Source organism: Leopardus geoffroyi, chromosome C1 (assembly GCF_018350155.1).
Source record: "Leopardus geoffroyi isolate Oge1 chromosome C1, O.geoffroyi_Oge1_pat1.0, whole genome shotgun sequence".
In the NCBI taxonomy this organism is placed as follows: Eukaryota; Metazoa; Chordata; class Mammalia; order Carnivora; family Felidae; genus Leopardus; species Leopardus geoffroyi.
In genome coordinates, this window is record NC_059328.1 from 113,671,384 (window position 1) to 113,690,151 (window position 18,768).

Consider the following 18,768-nt stretch of genomic DNA (forward strand, 5'->3'; position numbering starts at 1 on the left):
AAAATGAGGCTGTGGAAGTTTGTTACTTTTTAAAGACTTTATATAATTTAAAGATTACTTGGGATACAAGCAAGGTATTCCTTTTTCTCTCCCTCTACTCTCCCTCCCTCTCTCTTTTCTCTGCCTGCCTCCTTCCTTCCCTTCCTCTCTTCCTTCCTTCCTTCCATCCTTCCTTCCTTCCTTCCTTCCTTCCTTCCTTCCTTCCTTCCTTCCTTCCTTCTTTTACTTCCTTCATTTATATATAAAAAATAAAATTTACCCTCGTATCATTTTAAGAATTCACTGGTATTGGGGTGTCTCAGTAGCTCAATCTGTTAAGCATTTGACTCTTGACTTAAGCTCAGGTCATGATCTCATGGCTCCTGAGATCAAACCCTGCTTCCGGCTCTGCACTAACAGTGTGGAGCCTACTTAGGATTCTCTCTCTCTCTCTCTCTCTCTCTCTCTCTCTCTGTCTCTCTCTCAAAAGAAATGAATAAACTTAAAAAATAAAATAAAGTCTCTCAAAATATCCTATTTAAAAAAATAATTCACTGGCATTAAGTGCATTTACAATGCACTTATCACCACTATCTATTTTCAGAAAATTTTCATTGTCCCAAGTAGAAACACTACATCCATTAAACCCACACTCTCCATTTCTTTCATCTCCGGCAGTAACCCTTTCACATTTTGTCTCTGGAAATGCGGCTGCTCTAGGTACCTCATACACGTGGCAAGCATACAGAATGTCTTCTTTTTTTTTTTTTTTTCCATCTTTTTGTGACTGACTTATTTTACTTAACACAATGTCTTCAAACTTCATCTATATTGTAGCATGTGTCAAAGTTCCCATCATTTTAAGGCAGAATAACATTCCATTGTAAGTATATACCTTGTTTTGTTTTTCTATTTACCTGATGATGTCATTTAAGCTGGTTCCCCATTGTGGCTGTTGTGAATAGTCCTGCTACAGACATGAACGTACAAATATCTCTTTGACACTTGCTCTCAAATCTTCTGGGTATATGCCCAGAAGTTGAATTGCTAAATCACGTGGTGATTCTATTTTTAATATTTGGAGGAACCACCACATTGTTTTTCATGATGGCTACACTGTTATTTTTTTCCAAAACAACAGTACACAGGAGTTCCAGTTTCTCCACATCCTTGCTAACATTTCTGTTCTTTCTTCTTTTCTTTCTTGAGAATAGCCATTCTAATAGGTGTAAGGTGCTATCTGACTGTAGTTTTGATTTATATTTTCCTAATAATTAATGATGTTGAGCATATTTTCATGTGATTTTTTGGTCATTTGTATGTATTTTTGTTGAAAAGTGTATCCAAATACCCTATCTAAAAAATAGCCCCCCCTTTTTTTTACTTGGTTTGTTTGTTTTTTTGTTGATAAAGCAGAGGAATTCTTTATATATTCTAGATATGAATCCCTTATTATATATATTATTTGCAAATATTTTGCAAATTTCATGGGTTGTTTTTAATTATGTTGAATGTGTGCTTTGATGCACAGAAGTTTTAGATGTTATGTCATTCAGTTCATCTATTTTCATTTTTCTGGTGCTTAGTGGCATATCCAGTAAATCATTCCCACATCCAATATCATGAAGCTTTTCCCCTGCGATTTTTTGAGTTTATAGTTTCAGGTGTTACACTTAGGTCTTTGATCCATTTTGGATTCATATTTGCATATGGTATAAGAGAAAGGTCTAACTTTATTTATTTTGCATGTGGACATCAAGTTTCCCAACACCATTTTTTTTGTCCTCTCTCAATGAAAGGTTTTGGCACCATTGTTGAAAATCATTTGACCATGTGAAGATTTATTTCTGATTATATTCTACTTCACTGGTCTCATCTACCTCACCTGTCTCCAAGCCAATACCACACTATTTTTATTACTGTAGCTTTGTAATAAGTTCTGAAGTTAAAAAAAGTGAGATCTCCAACTTTGTTTCTCTTTTTCAAGATAGTTTGGCTATTCAGTGTCCCTTGTTGGATGAAATGGATTTTTCCACATCTGGGGAAAAACATCTTGGAATTTCGATAGGGATTGTATTGAAAACATCATAGAGATTTTGATATGGATTGTATTTGACAGAGATTGTATTGGATACTATTGCCATCATACCACTATTAAGTTTTCCATTCCATATACATGGGATGTTTTTCCATTAATTTGCATCTTCTTTAATTTATTCCAACAACATGTTTTTAGTTTTCTGCATATAACTTTTCATCTCCTTGGTTAAGTTTATTTCTAAGTATTTAATGCTTTATGGATCTATATTAAATGTAATTGTTTCCTTAATTAGTTTTCAAGTGGCACATTGTTATTATACAGAAATATGACTAGTCTTTGTGTACTGATTTTATATCTTCAAGCTTGACTGCACTTTTTATTACATCTGACATTATTTTGTGCACTAATTAGTGTTTTCTACATATAAGATCATGCCATTTGTGAAAGGAGACAATTTTACTTCTTTTCCAACATGGATTAATTTTTACTTTTTTTTTCCTTGCCTTTTTTTCTAGCTAGGACTCTCTAGCTAGAAAATGTTGACTCAAAATTGTGAAAGTGAGTATCTTTGTCTTATTTTGTTAAGAGAGGAAACATTATCAGTTTTGCATCATTGAGTCTGAGATGAGCTGTGAACTTTTAATATATGACTATTAAAACATTGTGGTGCCTTTATATATGTATACATATATATAGATATGTATATATATAGATATGTATATATATATATATATATATATATATATATATATATAAAACTGCTCTTTTTACTGCTTTTTTCATGAAAGATTATTGAATTTTTTTTTCAGATGCTTATATTATATCAGTGAGATAATCACATGTGATTTTATTCTTCATTTTGTTAATGTAATTTTTGCATCGATTGATTTTCATATGTTGAACCATCCTTGCATTATGAGAATGAATCACATTAGGTTGTGGTATACGGCCCTTTTAAATTCTATTAGATTATCTTTACTAGTATTTACTTCAGGATTTTTACATCAATATGCATCAGAAAGAATGGTCTATAGTTCTACTTTCTAATAGTGTTTTGTCCTGCTTTAGTATCAGGCAAATGCCGACCTCATAGAGTTAGTTTGGAAGTGTTCCCTCTTCCTCTTTTTTTTTTTTTTTTTTTTGCAAGAATTTGAAGAATATTGCTGTTTATTTTCTTTTTAATGTTTGGTAGAATTTACCAGTAATGACTGCTGGTTTTCAGCTTTTTATTATTTGGGGGTTTTGCTTACTGATTCAATTCCTTACTAGTTTTAGGTGTGTCATACTTTCTATTTCTTCAGGATTCAGTCTTGATAGGTTGCACTTTGCCCAGAATGTATCTGTTTAATTTAGATTTTCTAGTTTTTCAGTATACAGTTGTTCATATTATTCTGACAATTTTTTAATTTATTTAAATCTTCTCTGTTTCTTTTTTAGTGCAGCTGATGGGTTATTAATTTTGTCAATCTTTCTGAAAAACTAACTCTTAGTTTTATTTATATTTCTAATCTCTATTCTGGTTATCTCTGCTATCAGTATTTTGTATTCTTTTTGCTAGTCTCAGATATAGTACATTCTTATTTTCTAGTTTCTTAAGATAAACATTTAGGTTGTTGGTTTCAATATCTTTGTTCTCTTTTAATACAAGCACTCATAGCTATACATGCCCCTTATCCGCACTGATTTTCATTACATCCCATAAGTTTTATTACATTGAGCTTTCATATTCATTTTTCTCATTTTCTAAATTCCTTATGATGTCTTCTCAGAACCATTGTTTAAGGGTATATTGTTTAATTTCCAAATCTGTTCAGACCTTCAGTTTTTCCTTCTGCTATCAATTTTTAATTTAATTCCATTTTGATTAGAAAGATACTTGGTTTTATTTCAAAGTTTGTAAATTATTAAGAATTGTTTTGCGACTACACGTATGGTCTATCATACAGGATATTCCATGTTATTTGAGAAAACTGTTTAATCCACTGCCATCACATGCAGTGTTCTCTAAATGTCTTTTATGTCCAGGACTTCTGGCAGTGATGACCTCCCCACAAGAACATGTCGCTTGTGAAGTACCTCCTCCACCCATCCCCAGAGGACGAGAAGAGGAAACACAAGAAGAAATGCCTGGTGTGGAACCCCAACCCTTACTTCATGGACATGAAATGCAAAATCACCACCGTCTTTAGCCAGGCACACATGGTAGCTTTGTGTGTGGGCTGCTCCACTGTCCTTTGCCAGCCTACAGGAGGAAAAGGAAGGCTGAGAGAAGGATGGTCCTTCAGATGGAAGCAGCACTAGAAGTACCCTAAGTCAAAATGGGTGGGAAGCTATCCCAATAAACAGATTTTGGACACACAGAAAAATGTCTTTTGGGTCCAGCTTATTCATAATGTCATTGATGTCCTCCCTATCTTTTTCGAACTCCTGTAGTTGTTCTTTCCATTATTTAAAGAAGGATTAGGAGTCTTCCACCATTATTGTAGAACTTCCTGTTTCCACTTAAACGTGTGCCAATGTTCGTCTCAGATATATAGGAGCTCTGGTGTTTGATGCATATGTGTTTGCAATTGTTGTGTCTTTTGAAGAAATGACACTTTCATCATGTTATAACCAAATTTGTGATTTATAAAGGATTTTATTCAATTTCATTTTCAAATATTAATATAGCTACTCCTATTTTTGTTTGGTCACAACATTCATGGAATATCTTTTTTTCCATCATTTTATATTCAATCCATGTTTTTCCTTAGATCAAAAGTGAGTTTCTTATAGATATTATATAGTGGATACTGTGTTTTATGTATTCATTCTGCTACTCTATGTCCATTAATTGGGGAGTTTAATCTGCTTAAATTTAAAGTAATTGATGATAGGGAAGGACTTGCTCTTTTGTTTTTTGTTTTATTTATGATGTATATATAGATTTTTTTGTCCCTCTTCTCTTCTAGTTTTGCCTTCTCTGTATTCAGATTATTTTCTGTGATATATTCTATATATTTTTCTTTGTGATCACCAAGGGGTTACATAAAACATCCTAAAGTTGTAGCAATCTATTTTAATTGATAACAACTTAATTTCAATCACATTAAAAAATTTTTACCTTTTTACACTCCTGCTTCTTCCCACTTTTTGTTTGTGTCACAAGATACATCTTTATATACTGTGTACCCATTAATATAGACCTAACATGATTTAGTATATGTTTGTCTTTGAAATTCTATGAGAGAATGAAAAAAGTATAGTTAAAAAGAAATGTATAGCAATACAGTTTTTACATTGGTTCATATATTTACCTTTATCAGAGAACTTTATATTTTCATACAGTATCTAGGTACTGTCTACTCTCTCTTTTTTTCAACCTCAAGAACTCTCTTTAATGGAAACTGGTAATGAACTATCTCAGATTTTATTTACCCTGGAAGCCTTAAGTTATCCATCATTTTGAAGGACACTTTTGCTAAATATGGAACTATTGGTTTTGTTACCTTTTCCTTTCAGTCCTATAAATACTACATCCTACTACAGTCTACCTGCAAGATCTCTGCTGAGAAGTCAACATATTACAGTGTAGAGCTTCCTTTGTATATGACAAGTCACATCTCTCCCTACTTTGACTTCAGACAATTTAGTTTACAATGTGTCTCAGTGTGAGTCTCTGTGTTTTTTTTTTTTTTCCTTCCCTTCATTTTGTTAGCTTCTGGTATTTGTACTTTTGTATTTGTCTCTTCAAATTTGGAAACTTTTCAGCCATGATTTTTTCAAGTCAGGTCTCTGCCCTTTTCATGCTCTTTCCTTCCAACACTCATATACACATATGAAGGTCAACTTGATGGTGCCATATATGTCCTTTAGTTCTGTTCACTTTTTTTTTTCCTATTGCTCCTCAGATTGAGTGATTTCAAATGATCTGATCTCAATCCCCAACTTGTTATTCTAAGTGTTCTAAGTCTGCTGTTGAACCCCTCTAATGATTTTTTTCAATTTAGTTATTATACTTTTCATCTTCAGAATTTTGGTTTGGTGCTTTAAAAAAATGATTTTGGGGTTCCTTGGAGGCTCAGTTCCTTGAGTGTCTGACTTCGGCTCAGGTTATGATTTCACGGTTTGTGAGTTTGAGCCCCACATTACGCTCTGTGTTGACAGCTCAGAGCCTGGAGCCTGCATCAGATCTGTGTCTCCCTCTCTCTCTCTGCCTCTCCTCTGCACGCATTCTGTCTCTGTCTCTCAAAAATAAATAAACTTTTAAAAAAATTAAAGAAAATAATAATTTCAATCTCTTTGCTTATATTTTTTTGTTAATATGTATATTTTTAATGTGTTCGGTTTCTATTCTCTTTTAGCTTACTAAGCATATTAAAGAAAGTTTTTCAAATTCCTTATTAAGTAAGTCAGAAGGTTGAATTTTCTTGGGTCAGTTCCTGATTTATTTTGTTTGTAAAAGTGGGTGTTATTTCCCTGTTTCTTTGTAAGTCTTACAACATTTTGTATAAAATTGGGCATTTGAAAAACAACTTTTCTCAAACTTTGCAGTCTGGCCTTGGCGATTCAGCCTGTCATAACTGTGCAGGATCCTTTCAAAGGATAGTGCAGAATGTATCTTCCCTGTATCTGTGCATGCATTGTTTCCCTCCCCCCCACCCTCCACCGTTCTCTAGTATACATGGCTATTTTTAAACCTCTTTATTTTCCTAAGAGTATTTATTACCTTTGTTTCTCCTCAGAACCTCAAGTGTTCTGTTGTATCCCTCTTCTTATACTCTGTTGCCCCAGGCAAGCATGAATATGCAGTCTCCCTGAATGTCTCTTATACCTCAGTGCCTTTCTTTGTTTTTAGTGGCCCTTATCCTGGTATTCAAACTGCCACCATTCTCATCTGTGCTCCCAGTTAGGAGAGAGAGAAGCCAGTCTCTTGGGCAGTTCTTAAATAAGCCAGAATGTGCAAGCAAGTTTCATTTCTGTATTTCCATCCTGAGGGAGGAGCCAGGGACTGTGGCCATGCCACATTTTTCTGGGAATGGAGAGAGAGACCGAAGACAGCAAAAATGCCAAAAGTTTCCAACCATGTTGAAAGTGACTTTGTCACATTTCGGCAATCACTTAAGCGCTGCAGCGTCTTGACTGATAGCTAGTGTTCCCACAAAGTTACTTTGGTCTTTATGTTGTTTGTTTGGTATTTGCATGGAGAAAAGAGGGCCTGGGGCTTCCTGGTCCACTATTTTGCTGACGTCCTGTAGTGATACATTTACATTCCCTTCACATCTCTTTTCATGAATATTCTATAGATATTTTCTTTCCAGTTGCCATGGGGATTACATATAGCACCCTAAAGTTAAAACTGTCTAATTTGAATCGATGCTAACTTAAGTGTAACCTCATATAAAAACTCTCCTTCTGTACAGCTCCATTTCCCAACCTCCCTTGTTTTTTGTTACTGATGCGACACATTATATCTTCATACATCATGTGCTTAATATCACAGATATATAAACATTTTCATGCATTTGTCTTTTAAATCCTGTAGAAAATAAAAAGTGTTAATGAAATATTAATTACCTTAATATGATATGCTATATAAGACTAATGTAATACCATAACAACAATAATATTGAGTTTTATATTTGTGCATGTATTTACTTTTACTGGGGAGCTTATATCTTCATGTGTCTTGGAGTTATTGTCTAGTATCTTCTCACTACAAACGAAAAGATTTTTCTCTTGTTTCTCATAAGACAGATCTATTGGTAATAAACTCCCTCAGTTTGTTGTTTATCCTGGAATATTTTGTTTTTCCCTCAACTTTGAAGGGCGGCTTTGATGGATATAGAATTTTTTTTTTTTGTTTTCTGGGATTTTTTTCTTTGGTGCTTTAAATAGATCATCCCACTGCCTTCTTATGTGTCATGAGAAATCAGCTAATAATCTTACTGACATTCTCTTGTATAGGACAGGTTCCTCTCTTGTGACTTTCAAAATATTTCTTTGTTTTCAGCCATTTGATTATAATGTGTCTCCTTGTACTCTTGTTTTTTCCTATGTAGAGTTCATCACATGTCTTGCACTTGTAGGTTTAAACATTTCATCAAATTTTGGTAGGTTTTGCTTATTATTCTTCAAATAATCTTTTGACATTTATGATGCTTGTAAGGCAAGCAGTGGACAGTGGATGGGGTTTGAAATTGTAACTTAAAGGTTGATATACTTGGAGGTCAGGGAGGACATTTAAGCTAAATGATTTAAAATGTTGATAAATTAGGGTAATCATTACAATGATCAACAATATGTAGTCATCACAGACAGGTAATTTTATACCATGTATCCCAGCTCATGGTTGCAGGCTGAACTATGTGCACTGTCCCAGCTTTGCAATATCTAAGTATCAAGACTAGTCTAGGAGATGAACACAGCATTAGTCAACTACATGTTCTAGAATTATTTTCCTTTTTTTTCGGGATAGGTCTAGAAACAATTCACTACTTCAGAGATAAACCATTCTTTTGAATTAGAATTGGAGAGGTGGGGAGGTTGAGAGGCTGGAGAGGTGGTATACAATATGTACATGGGCACACCTACTAAGTTACCTTAGTATCATAATATGAGGGGACACTGCCTTTATGCTCACTTCAGTCCATTTAGATCAGGGTTCATGGCAAGGGAAGCTTTGTTGGAAGAATGTGAAAACCCAGTGGGCATAAATATCTCTGAGATGTAACATTTCATCTTCGACAGTGGTAGGATTTGATGATATTTAGTATAAGAGCCTGATATACAAACGTATATCAATACATTTGATTGAATACAAACGTATTTCAGGATTTTAGACCAAGGGGTTTGCAATCCATAAGGTCAATGGCATAAGTATTCAACTCTGCTTTGTAGTAAAAATGAACCATAAACAACATGTCAACGAACCAACTTGGAACTTGTGTTTCAGTATAACTTTACTTAACGAAACAAGCATCAGGCTAGATTTGGCTTGTTGGCTATGGTTTCTCAACCCAAGCGTAAGAGTACCGATTCTGAGCACCTAATTCTGAATACGAGGTTGAGGTCCAGGAAGGTGCATTGTGATCAGAGGATCCAAGGGACTTTTACGTACCCTGCAGTTTGGGAAACCATCGCATTATATCATGCTCCATAGATAAAGTACATAGGGAAATCTTTTGTTATTCAGAACAGAAACAGAAATCATTTCTGGAGAGACTGGAGGCAAGGAGCAGCATTCAGTAACTCAGTCCTCCAATCCTGCTGTAAGAGGAAAATTAACTAAAAGACAAGAAAGTTAAGACGAGAAGCAAATCTAGAGAAAAGTTTCCCACATTATAAGTGATGCGAACTCTTCGTCCTTTTTCTAAATTTTGCAAAATATGCTTGATTTAACATGTTTAACAGCCTTCAACAACTTTCCAACTGAAAGATTCGGGTGTCGGAATTGCTGGAAGCTCCCTCCTAGCCATCGCCTGGAATTGTTTCATCTCTTTACAAGAAAATACACAGTCTAAGGTTAACTACAGGTCTACGTCTGAGAAAAAGGCTTGCCTGTCTACTTGAAATAAATAATAGCAGCATTCAAAAAGTTCATCTTCTTTCCTGCACCATTGGCTGTGCTGCACCTCCAGCATAACAAACACCCGTCATAAAAACCCTGGAGACCCTTATGGGAATGTAAATGAATGGCACCATAAAGAATAATAACTGCCCCCCTTCCCAAGTGAATTTCCCTAATGCAAAGGGAAACAATCAACCCATTGAGGGTTTCACTTTTTGTAACTGAAACATGTTTAGCCAGTGAGAAATACCAGAGCCCAGTGACCATGGGTGACTTCAGATGACTGATTCTATAGAATACATTGCCATTCTTCATTGGACTCCTCTCTATAACTAAGAATTATATGAAGCAGTTAACAAACACAATGTACTGGTTTAACTACTGTGGTTTCTGCAACATAAAATATTCATCTCCATTCTATAAACAGATAATACTATACCAGTTGTTATGGACAAAGTCACATCAGAATCACTTCTCCTCTGACTGTAAGTGATTGCTAATGATAGAGGTAATAGAGGTGACCCTACCAGTGTGTCCTATCATTTCTTCTGATGTAGAATTCAGAGAACATAGTATCAAAGTGGTTGTGATATTTAAACGAGGTAATGCATATACAGTCAATAATGAAGCAGTTGCTTAACAAATGTAGCAGCTGTGTTCAAGAGTTGGCTATTGGGGCACCTGGGTGGTTCAGTTGGTTAAATGTCCAACTCTTGACTTTTTCTCAGGTCATAATCCCATAGTTGGTGAGATCAAGCCCCACCTCAGTCTCCATGCTGAGCATAGAGCCTGCTTGGGATTTTCTCTCTGCCTCTCTGTCTGCCTCTTCTCCACTTGTGCTCTCTCTCTCTTCTCTCTCTTCTCTCTCTCTCTCTCTCTCTCTCTCTCTCTCTATCTCTATCTCTCTCAAGTAAATAAACATTAAAAATTGAAATCATAAAAATATTTGGCTATTAGTAACAGATATAGATAGAGAGATGATAGGTAGATAGATAGATAGATAGATAGACAGATAGATAATAGATAGAACCTGGAAGCTATGTGAGTTTTCAGTCAGTAAGCACAGAGGTAAAGGAAAGGTAAAGGAAAACAGAATTGTACATTAGATCTTATTAGCTCTGTGACTTTAGGCAAATAATTCCCTTGCATATATGTTTTCTCAACTGTCAAAGAGGGAATAGAACCTTTTGTGGCTTTGTCTGATTTTGCTATGAAGATCAGATAAGAGGCTATGTGAAGATTCTTAGATAAAATGTGTTCTTCCATAAATTTGTTATGCAGGTATTAGAAACCGGGTAAGGGAGTATGCATATGCTCTGCCAAGGGATTCTAAAAGGGGCCAGTTCTTCGCCCACCTAATTCTTTTGTTTTTAGGATTTTTAAAGAGTTTCATATCATCTCAAGGAAAATTCAGGAAGACCAGGACAAAATGGATTCAAAGTCTAATGATACATTATTAAAACTCTTACAGTTAAATCAACAGGTAAATTTCCAGCCTCTCTTATGTCTGTTGTATGCAAAGCTGTTTCTGCACCGTAGCAAAACATCTGATTAAAAGTACGGGGCCATGTTAATAGAGTGATAATTTGCCAATCATCTTCAAAGCACCACGGAAGTGATTCTAGCTTTTAGATACAGGTAAAAGAATGAGCTCTATTATCAGAAAGCTCATACTTGTAACAACAACACTGTTGTCTTGTCTCAGATAAATTTCCAAAACTTAATTTACCCACAGGACAAGTGGCTATTTCTAATAGGAACACATTTGTACAGAATGACAAAGAACAACAGCAATACACTTTTATAAGATGGGGAGAAAGTTGCAGGTGGTATCCAAAAGTATGGGCATGCCTATCAAAGAAAGACTAAGTAGCATCATTACACTCATACAGTAAAACAAAAATTGCAACAAAACGTGATTTTACATTTTTGTGCAAAAAAAATCACACCACAATATGTAATTTTATTAATTAAAATTTAATAGGTCTATAGTTTCTGATTAAAACTAAAGTAAAATTAATGATCTTAGATTAATTATGTTTGTACTAACGCTTCCCCTTATCATAGCCATTGAAACAATTTCAGTCGCATATGACTATTTTCATGTCAGATCTATATTCCAAAATGTGATATGGTCTATAGAAACCTGTTCATGAATTCCTGACTTGCTGAAGGAGAAATGTACCAGACAGGTTTTTTACTTTTCACACAGAGTCTCAGGTGAATTCCCAAAACTGGGAAGATTATGAGAATGAGAAAGCTTTATAACTCAAGATGAAAGAAAAGATTATTGTAATTAATCTCTAGTCTCTGAAAATGTCCATGCTTGAAAAGAAAAGTTCTTCTCTCTTTCTTTCTTTTTCTTTCTTTTCTTTCTTTCTTTCTTTCTTTCTTTCTTTTTTCTTTCATTTCCTTCTTCACTTCTTTTGAGAAAGAGGGAGAGAGAATATTTCTGTGGGAGATTCAAAGAGGGAGGAAGAGACAGAGAATCCCAAGCAGGCTCTACACTGTCAGTGCAGAGGTCAATGCAGGGCTGGAACTCACAAACCATGAGATCATTGCCTGAGCTGAGATCAAGAGTTGGTCGCTTAAATGACTGAGCCACCCAGGTGCCCCTTGAAAAGAAAAGTTCTAATATAGCATTTGGACAATGCTAACTCTTCCCTCTGCATCCTTGTATACACTTGTATCTTCACAACCTAAAGTTTAGCAATTTATTCCTGAGGTAATCTAATTAGCAAGAATATGTTTATATATCTTTATGTTTTCATTAATCTATATTTGACTGCTTCATGGAAAATGGTTTGCTTTAATGCCACAACAGGTAGATGGGGTGGGTGAAGTAGAAGATATATTCAACCAGGTGTGGCTCCAATTGCTCTGAAGCAGGGTCCAGGGTCAGGCTTCTGGAACCTTCTGACATGTATTTGCTATGTGATGTTAGATAATTCTAAGCCTCTGCTACTCATCTGTGAGTGACAACACTTAGTGTATAGCTATCTCATAAGGTTATAGTGAACATGACTTGAACAATATCCATGTAAATAACTCTAGCACAATTTGAAACCCATAATATTACATCAATGCATATGATGATGGTGACAATGATGGTGAGGGTGATGATGACAAAGATGGCACACTGATAACAGGTAATAATAGTGATAATAGTTATATATGTGGTTACCAAACACTGAAGACTGCTGCCTGAATGTGAAAAGGTTTTATAGAATCTTATTAGGAATAAACTATCTTTAAAAAAAATTTTTTTTAATGTTCATTTATATTTGAGAGACAGAGAGAGAGAGAGAGAGACTATGCAAGCAGGGGAGGGGCAGAGAGAGAGATGGAGACAGAATCTGAAGCAGGCTCCAGCCTCTGAGCTGTCAGCACAGAGCCTGACATGGGGCTTGAATTCACGTCTGAGCTGAAGTCAGATGCTCAAGCAGCTGAGCCACCCAGCCAGCCACCCCAGGAAGAAACTAAATTGATTGCACAATCAAGAGAATAAAGTGTTCAGGCTCAGAAATAAGTGACATTAAAACAACTGGCTCTGGCGCCTGGGTGGCTCAATCAGTTAAGCGTCTGACTTCAGCTCAGGTCATGATCTCGCAGTCCGTGAGTTAGAGCCCCACGTCGGGCTCTCTGCTGACAGCTCAGAGCCTGGAGCTTATTTTGGATTCTGTGTCTCCCTCTCTCTCTGACCCTCCCCCGTTCATGCTCTGTCTCTCTCTGTCTCAAAAATAAAAACGTTAAAAAAAAAATTTAAAACAACTGGCTCCAAACACAGCAATTGGTAGGAAGTGGTATTGAGAGTGTTGTTTCATTTGGGTCATTATTTTCATAGGGAAAAAAAATATGTAAATGTTCAAAATAAAGTGCCAGAAAAAATTAAGTCTTTTAAATTATTCTCTGGGTTTCTGGTTGAGTATAAATCTCCAATTTAACAAATTTGACCAAAAGAAAGAAAGGTTACTGCATTTTATATCAATAAGGAAATTTGATCACAAATGGTTTTTGCACTAAAAGTGTGTATATAGGGGGTGCCTGGGAGATTCAGTCACTTAAGCATCTGACTTCAGATTTCAGCTCACGTCATCTCCCATGGTCATGGGATTGAGTCCCTGCACTGGGTTCTGCACTGGCTGAGGAGCCTGCTTAGGATTCTCTCTCTCCTTCTCTATCTGCCCCTCTGCCACTCACGCTCTTTCTTTCAAAAAAAAAAAAAAAAAGTATGTACATAAATAATTTATTTACATTTCAAAATAAATCTTGATAAATCTTTGTGCTTATATGCCCTCTCTTAAGAACTGTATAGGTGGGGTGAGACGGGATGGCTCAGTCAGTTAGGCAATTCTTGATATTGGCCGAGGTCACTAGATCAAGTCCCACTTCACACTCCGTTTGTTGCATGTGGAGCTGCTTGGCATTCTCCGTCTGTCCTTCCTTCTGCTCACACATGCGTGTTCTCTCTCACTATCTCTCAAAATAAATAAACATTAAAAAAATAAATGCAAAACAAAAACAGTATAGGTGGAATATCTAAAATGTTTTAATCTTATTCTAATTATAATTATTATCTAATTATAAATAATGTTGAATAAAATAATTCTGTATTTGGGGGCACATGGGTGGCTCATCAGTTGAGCAACTGACGTCAGTCCAGGTCATGATCCCATGCTTCATGGGTTCAAGTCCCAGGATGGGCTCTGTGATGACAACCCACAGCCTGGAGCCTGCTTCAGATTCTGTGTCTCCCTTTCTCTCTCTGCCCCTCTCCCACTCTGTCTCTCTGTCTCCCCAAAATAAATAAATATTAAAATAACTTTTTAAATAAAAAATAATTATTTTTTTGCGTAGATTATCAGAAGTGGAATTTTGCAAAATAAATATCTCAAATGTTTATATTCACATTTACCGATTTAACATCTATTTATTAAAATTATATCTGAAATAATTGCACCAGTTTGCACTACCACCAACAGCCCATGAGAATACTACTTTCACAATGAACACATCTGAACTTTTTTTAATGTGTATTCCATAAGTGAAAAAATATATCATCCTGTATGTACATTTCTAAGCTCTTAAAAACTAGAAAGATTGGGTAAGAGACAGATTTCTAGAGAGAGAGATTGCAGACTCATTGCGATTGATGTATGATTGTTAGTTTTTCACTTTATTTTCCAATTGTTCATCACTTTGCCCTTTTTCCTTTGTATTTTGGGACTCTATTTCCAAGCATCTTCGTTATGTGGCAATTTGTACTTCAGATGAGTGTTTTTTTATTACATCGCATCTCGAGGAATGCTGTATTTAATCTTCCAGGTACACTGCTGTGTTAATTTTGACAAGTAGCATTTCAGCCAGTAATGTGACAGTCTTTGTTTCAATTACCTTTAATTGAATCCAAGTAAGCATTGAGTTCAATGTCGAAATATATGGATACAAACATTTTCTCAGTGCTGTCAATGTTGAATTCATCCTTTTAAATTAAAACTGGCTGAAATGATTGTTTCCACATATAAAATACAGTTGATAGGAATCTTTATCAAACACAGAGGAGGCAGAAGTTTTGAAAACAAATTCACTCATGGCATTTGGTGACTCATCAATCATTTTATTCTCTTCCTTGGTTCCAACAATGCCTCATTTATCCAGCAGTGTGACAGCATGATGCATACCATAAAAGTTAATTTTGGGGATAATGGAAGGTCATATTTTAGGCAAAAAAAGTTTTAATATTTTCATTATTTTTGATAAAAATATTTATAAATGTGTTTCATGTCACTTTGCTTTAATAAGCATTTGTTTTTTCTAGAAAGGTAGCTAATGATTATAGAAAGTAAAAGGACTTTGGGTTAATTACACATCAATATTGATTCCAATATTTATTTACCAATTTTATGTATTTGGAAGCTCTTCAACATCCTCAAGACCTTGGGTTTCCTCATCTATTAAAAGGATAATTATTATATTTGGCAATGTGAATATTAGTGAGATAGTGAGTGTAAGGGACCCAATGTGGTCATAGGAATATAGAAGATGCTCAGTAAATATCATTTACTTTACTTTTTGATTCACTTTCTCTTATCTCCTAACATCAAGACAAACTGTGTTGCCCATCCAATTCCCATGATGAATTATTTTCTGACCTCATGAAAATGAGTAAAGAAATTGAGTACCCTTAGCCAGAGAACAAGGGTAGTATAGTGTCAGAAGCAGAAAGATAATTTTAACCCTGAAGTATTATTGGAGGGGACGCAAAAAAAAAAAAGTTACCTTTACCTTCTTTGGGCTTTTTATTGGGTTTGAAAATTAAATTGATATAAGACAGATTAGCAGGAGGAAAACATACACATGTATTTAATGTAAGTTTTACATGACATGAGAGCCCACACAAAACAAAAAAACAAAAAAACAGGTAACAACAAAAACAAAAAACAAAGACCCAAAGGAGCAGCAAAAACCAAATGCATTTTTATAATAGGTTGAACAAACACAGGCAACTGAGGGCAAGTAACAAAAATATGTGTAGAAGCTAACGGGAAATTTTTAAAAATATATATTTAATTATTTCTGTCTGTACAGTTTTCTTGGTTTTATGTTTCTTTCCTGCTGGTGAGGGAGGTCACACCTCCTACAGGAGTTTTATCTCCTAATTTCAGGAAGAAAGGGGAGATTAGGGTACCCTTTTTGCAACTGCTGTTTTTCAAGTGCCCTTAGCTCAAAATAATCCTTATTCTCAAATGACATATTTCGGGGTGGCATATTCTGCTACCCTTCACTGTAATAGAGTTCATAGTTTGGGCAAGAAGTATGATCTATAGATTCAGTATTCTTCCATTATTGATTCACATCATTCCTGGGGGACTAACCCAAGCTCCAAGAGAGTAGTGAGTGTATTAAGGAGGTCCACAACACCTTTTCCATTACCTCAAATCCTCTTTAAAAACAGAGCACATTTTAAGCTGCCTCTGCCCCATTTTGAAATGACATCATCTTGAGCATGAGATATGAGACAGGAAAGGATGGACAAGATATCTGGTAAACCTTTGGTGTATATTTTCTGTTGTTCTGGCAGTATGCATGCTGAACCCACACCCTCCTTGTATCCTTCCACAGAGGCAAAATTAGCATTCCCTTTCAGGAAGTCCATCCCAATGCTACCCTGACCATTACGCTAACAGTGACCCTCCCCTCCCAACTTGAAAATGGGCCTAAAAGTTGTGGTCTGCTTCAGGGAGACCTGAATGAGGTATGGTGAAGGTGTCTGTTGTTTACACTATGTGGCACTAAAAACTCTACAATATTCATATAGTTTTTAAAACTTTCACATAGTAGTCATAAGTGCCCAAATGACTTCATCAATTGTCTTGTCATCTTAGTACTTTCTCATAACATGCACAGTTGTTCTCTTTCTTCATCCACATGACAACTCAGAATGGATAAGTTTTAAGCAAAGTAAGAAAGAGATGTTCTTTTGAAATGTTTATTACTTAAATAATTTTAAAAAATCAAACTAATGGACATAAAAAATCCTGCTAATTTCACTTTAGACACTGTGTATAGCAATAACGATGGCTAACATGTTCTTTAATTTTCTTGCTGTGGCCCCAGTAGTATATGGTTTGCATACATTCTCCACTTCTTTTCATACACACAAATATTCTTGCAAAATAGTAACAAATCAGCTTGCTTTACACATGAGAAAAACTGAAACTTGGAGGAATTAATTTCTTGTCAAGGTCACAACATTATCAATTTGTTATGTTGAAATTCTCACCTACTCCCTTTTCTGAATCTTTCTGTATTTCCTCAAAATAAGATGACCAAAACAAACAAACAAACAAGCAAGCAAACAAACAGGTAAATTCTTTAAAACCACTGGTCAAATTACTAGAAAAGAAATCTATTTAAAATATGTTTTCTTAATTGAGCAGGGAATTTAATCAAAATAGTATCAAACAGTCCTATTTTTAAGGAATTTTGGAGAGATCCTCCCAATTTAAGGACATCAGATCTTTTTCCCATTTTCCCCACCCTTAGCAATGATAGCAACAACCGAAATCTGTAATGACTTAGAAATTACATTTGGAAGTCATCGGATTTAAACACACACACACACACACACACACACACACACACACACACGATATGGTCCTCTAAAATATCTTTCATTTTTATTTTCTAGAAGAAATACACTAAGAGATCTTAGACATAGAAAAGATAAAAACCTAAAAGATTTAATAGAGTAATATTTTTTAAGGTCAGATGATGTTTATGCTATTCAGATAGATTAAAAAAAGAGGAAATAAATTGTATTTGTACGTATATTTTTCTATAAATTGCCATTGAATATGTATTAACTAGACCTATCTGTTGACTCTTTATGGCTAGAAACCTCACAGGGCAAGTGACAACCATATCCATATAGTTGAAAGATTATCAGGTGTTAAAAATATATATTACAAGCTGTTGTTCTAGACTCTAGGGGGTAGGATAGCATCACTGAAAAGATAGTAGGGTCGAGTTCCATATAAGCAATTTCAAATCATTTTGAGCTGTCCAACTATGGATAATGTATCCTGATTAGGTTAATTCCCCAAGCCTGGGTGGGTTTGAATCAAGGTAATATTAACTTGGTATAATGTTGAGGAAGAGACTGGATGAATTTGGGATGAATACTTATGAACAAAATAAACTTCAAGTTCTCTTCTGTTTTCAATATTCTATGAATTTTATGTAGACTTTCTGATAAATATTTTCTAAGTAGGCAATGGGGAATGAAGAGACATATTTGGATTAGATTACATGCTTACTGAAAATTTAACTACTTTGTGACTGGTACTTGACAAAGGTAATTAATGCCAGGGTTGGTAGAGTGACATTCCAGTCAGGGAAAGGCTCCAACCTGGATAATCTGTCTATTCAGAATGTGACTTTTTCCTTTGAGCTGTACTATTTTAATGGAGAATTCTACTTATCCAAAACTTTTAACCAAATTAAACCAATACCAACTTTCATTAAGTGAGCTACAGATGTGCAATATGAGATTTGTGTCAGATTCCATTTTTTATTTCCTTTTCAGACTTCACTTTGTCATCTGCTTATGAAAAAGTGATTCTTCAGTCTAATCTTTAATATTCCATTAATCCAATCATCACTCCTTTGCTCTCCGTTTAGTGGAAAGAAATGGGGT

General features: G+C 35.1%; 1 protein-coding gene across 1 annotated transcript; it reads left to right on the plus strand.

Annotated features, from left to right (window-relative positions):
• Positions 1-4,078: 4,078 nt before the first annotated feature.
• On the plus strand, positions 4,079-4,377 carry LOC123596725 (40S ribosomal protein S27-like). Its single transcript, XM_045475078.1, has one exon. The coding sequence runs from the start codon at positions 4,079-4,081 to the stop codon at positions 4,319-4,321; it is 243 nt and encodes an 80-aa protein (XP_045331034.1). The 3' UTR covers positions 4,322-4,377.
• The last annotated feature ends 14,391 nt before the right edge of the window (positions 4,378-18,768 follow it).

Excerpts from the sequence above, each read along its gene's own strand:
- LOC123596725 (XM_045475078.1), top strand. The coding sequence starts at position 4,079 with ATGTCGCTTGTGAAGTACCTCCTCCACCCATCCCCAGAGGACGAGAAG.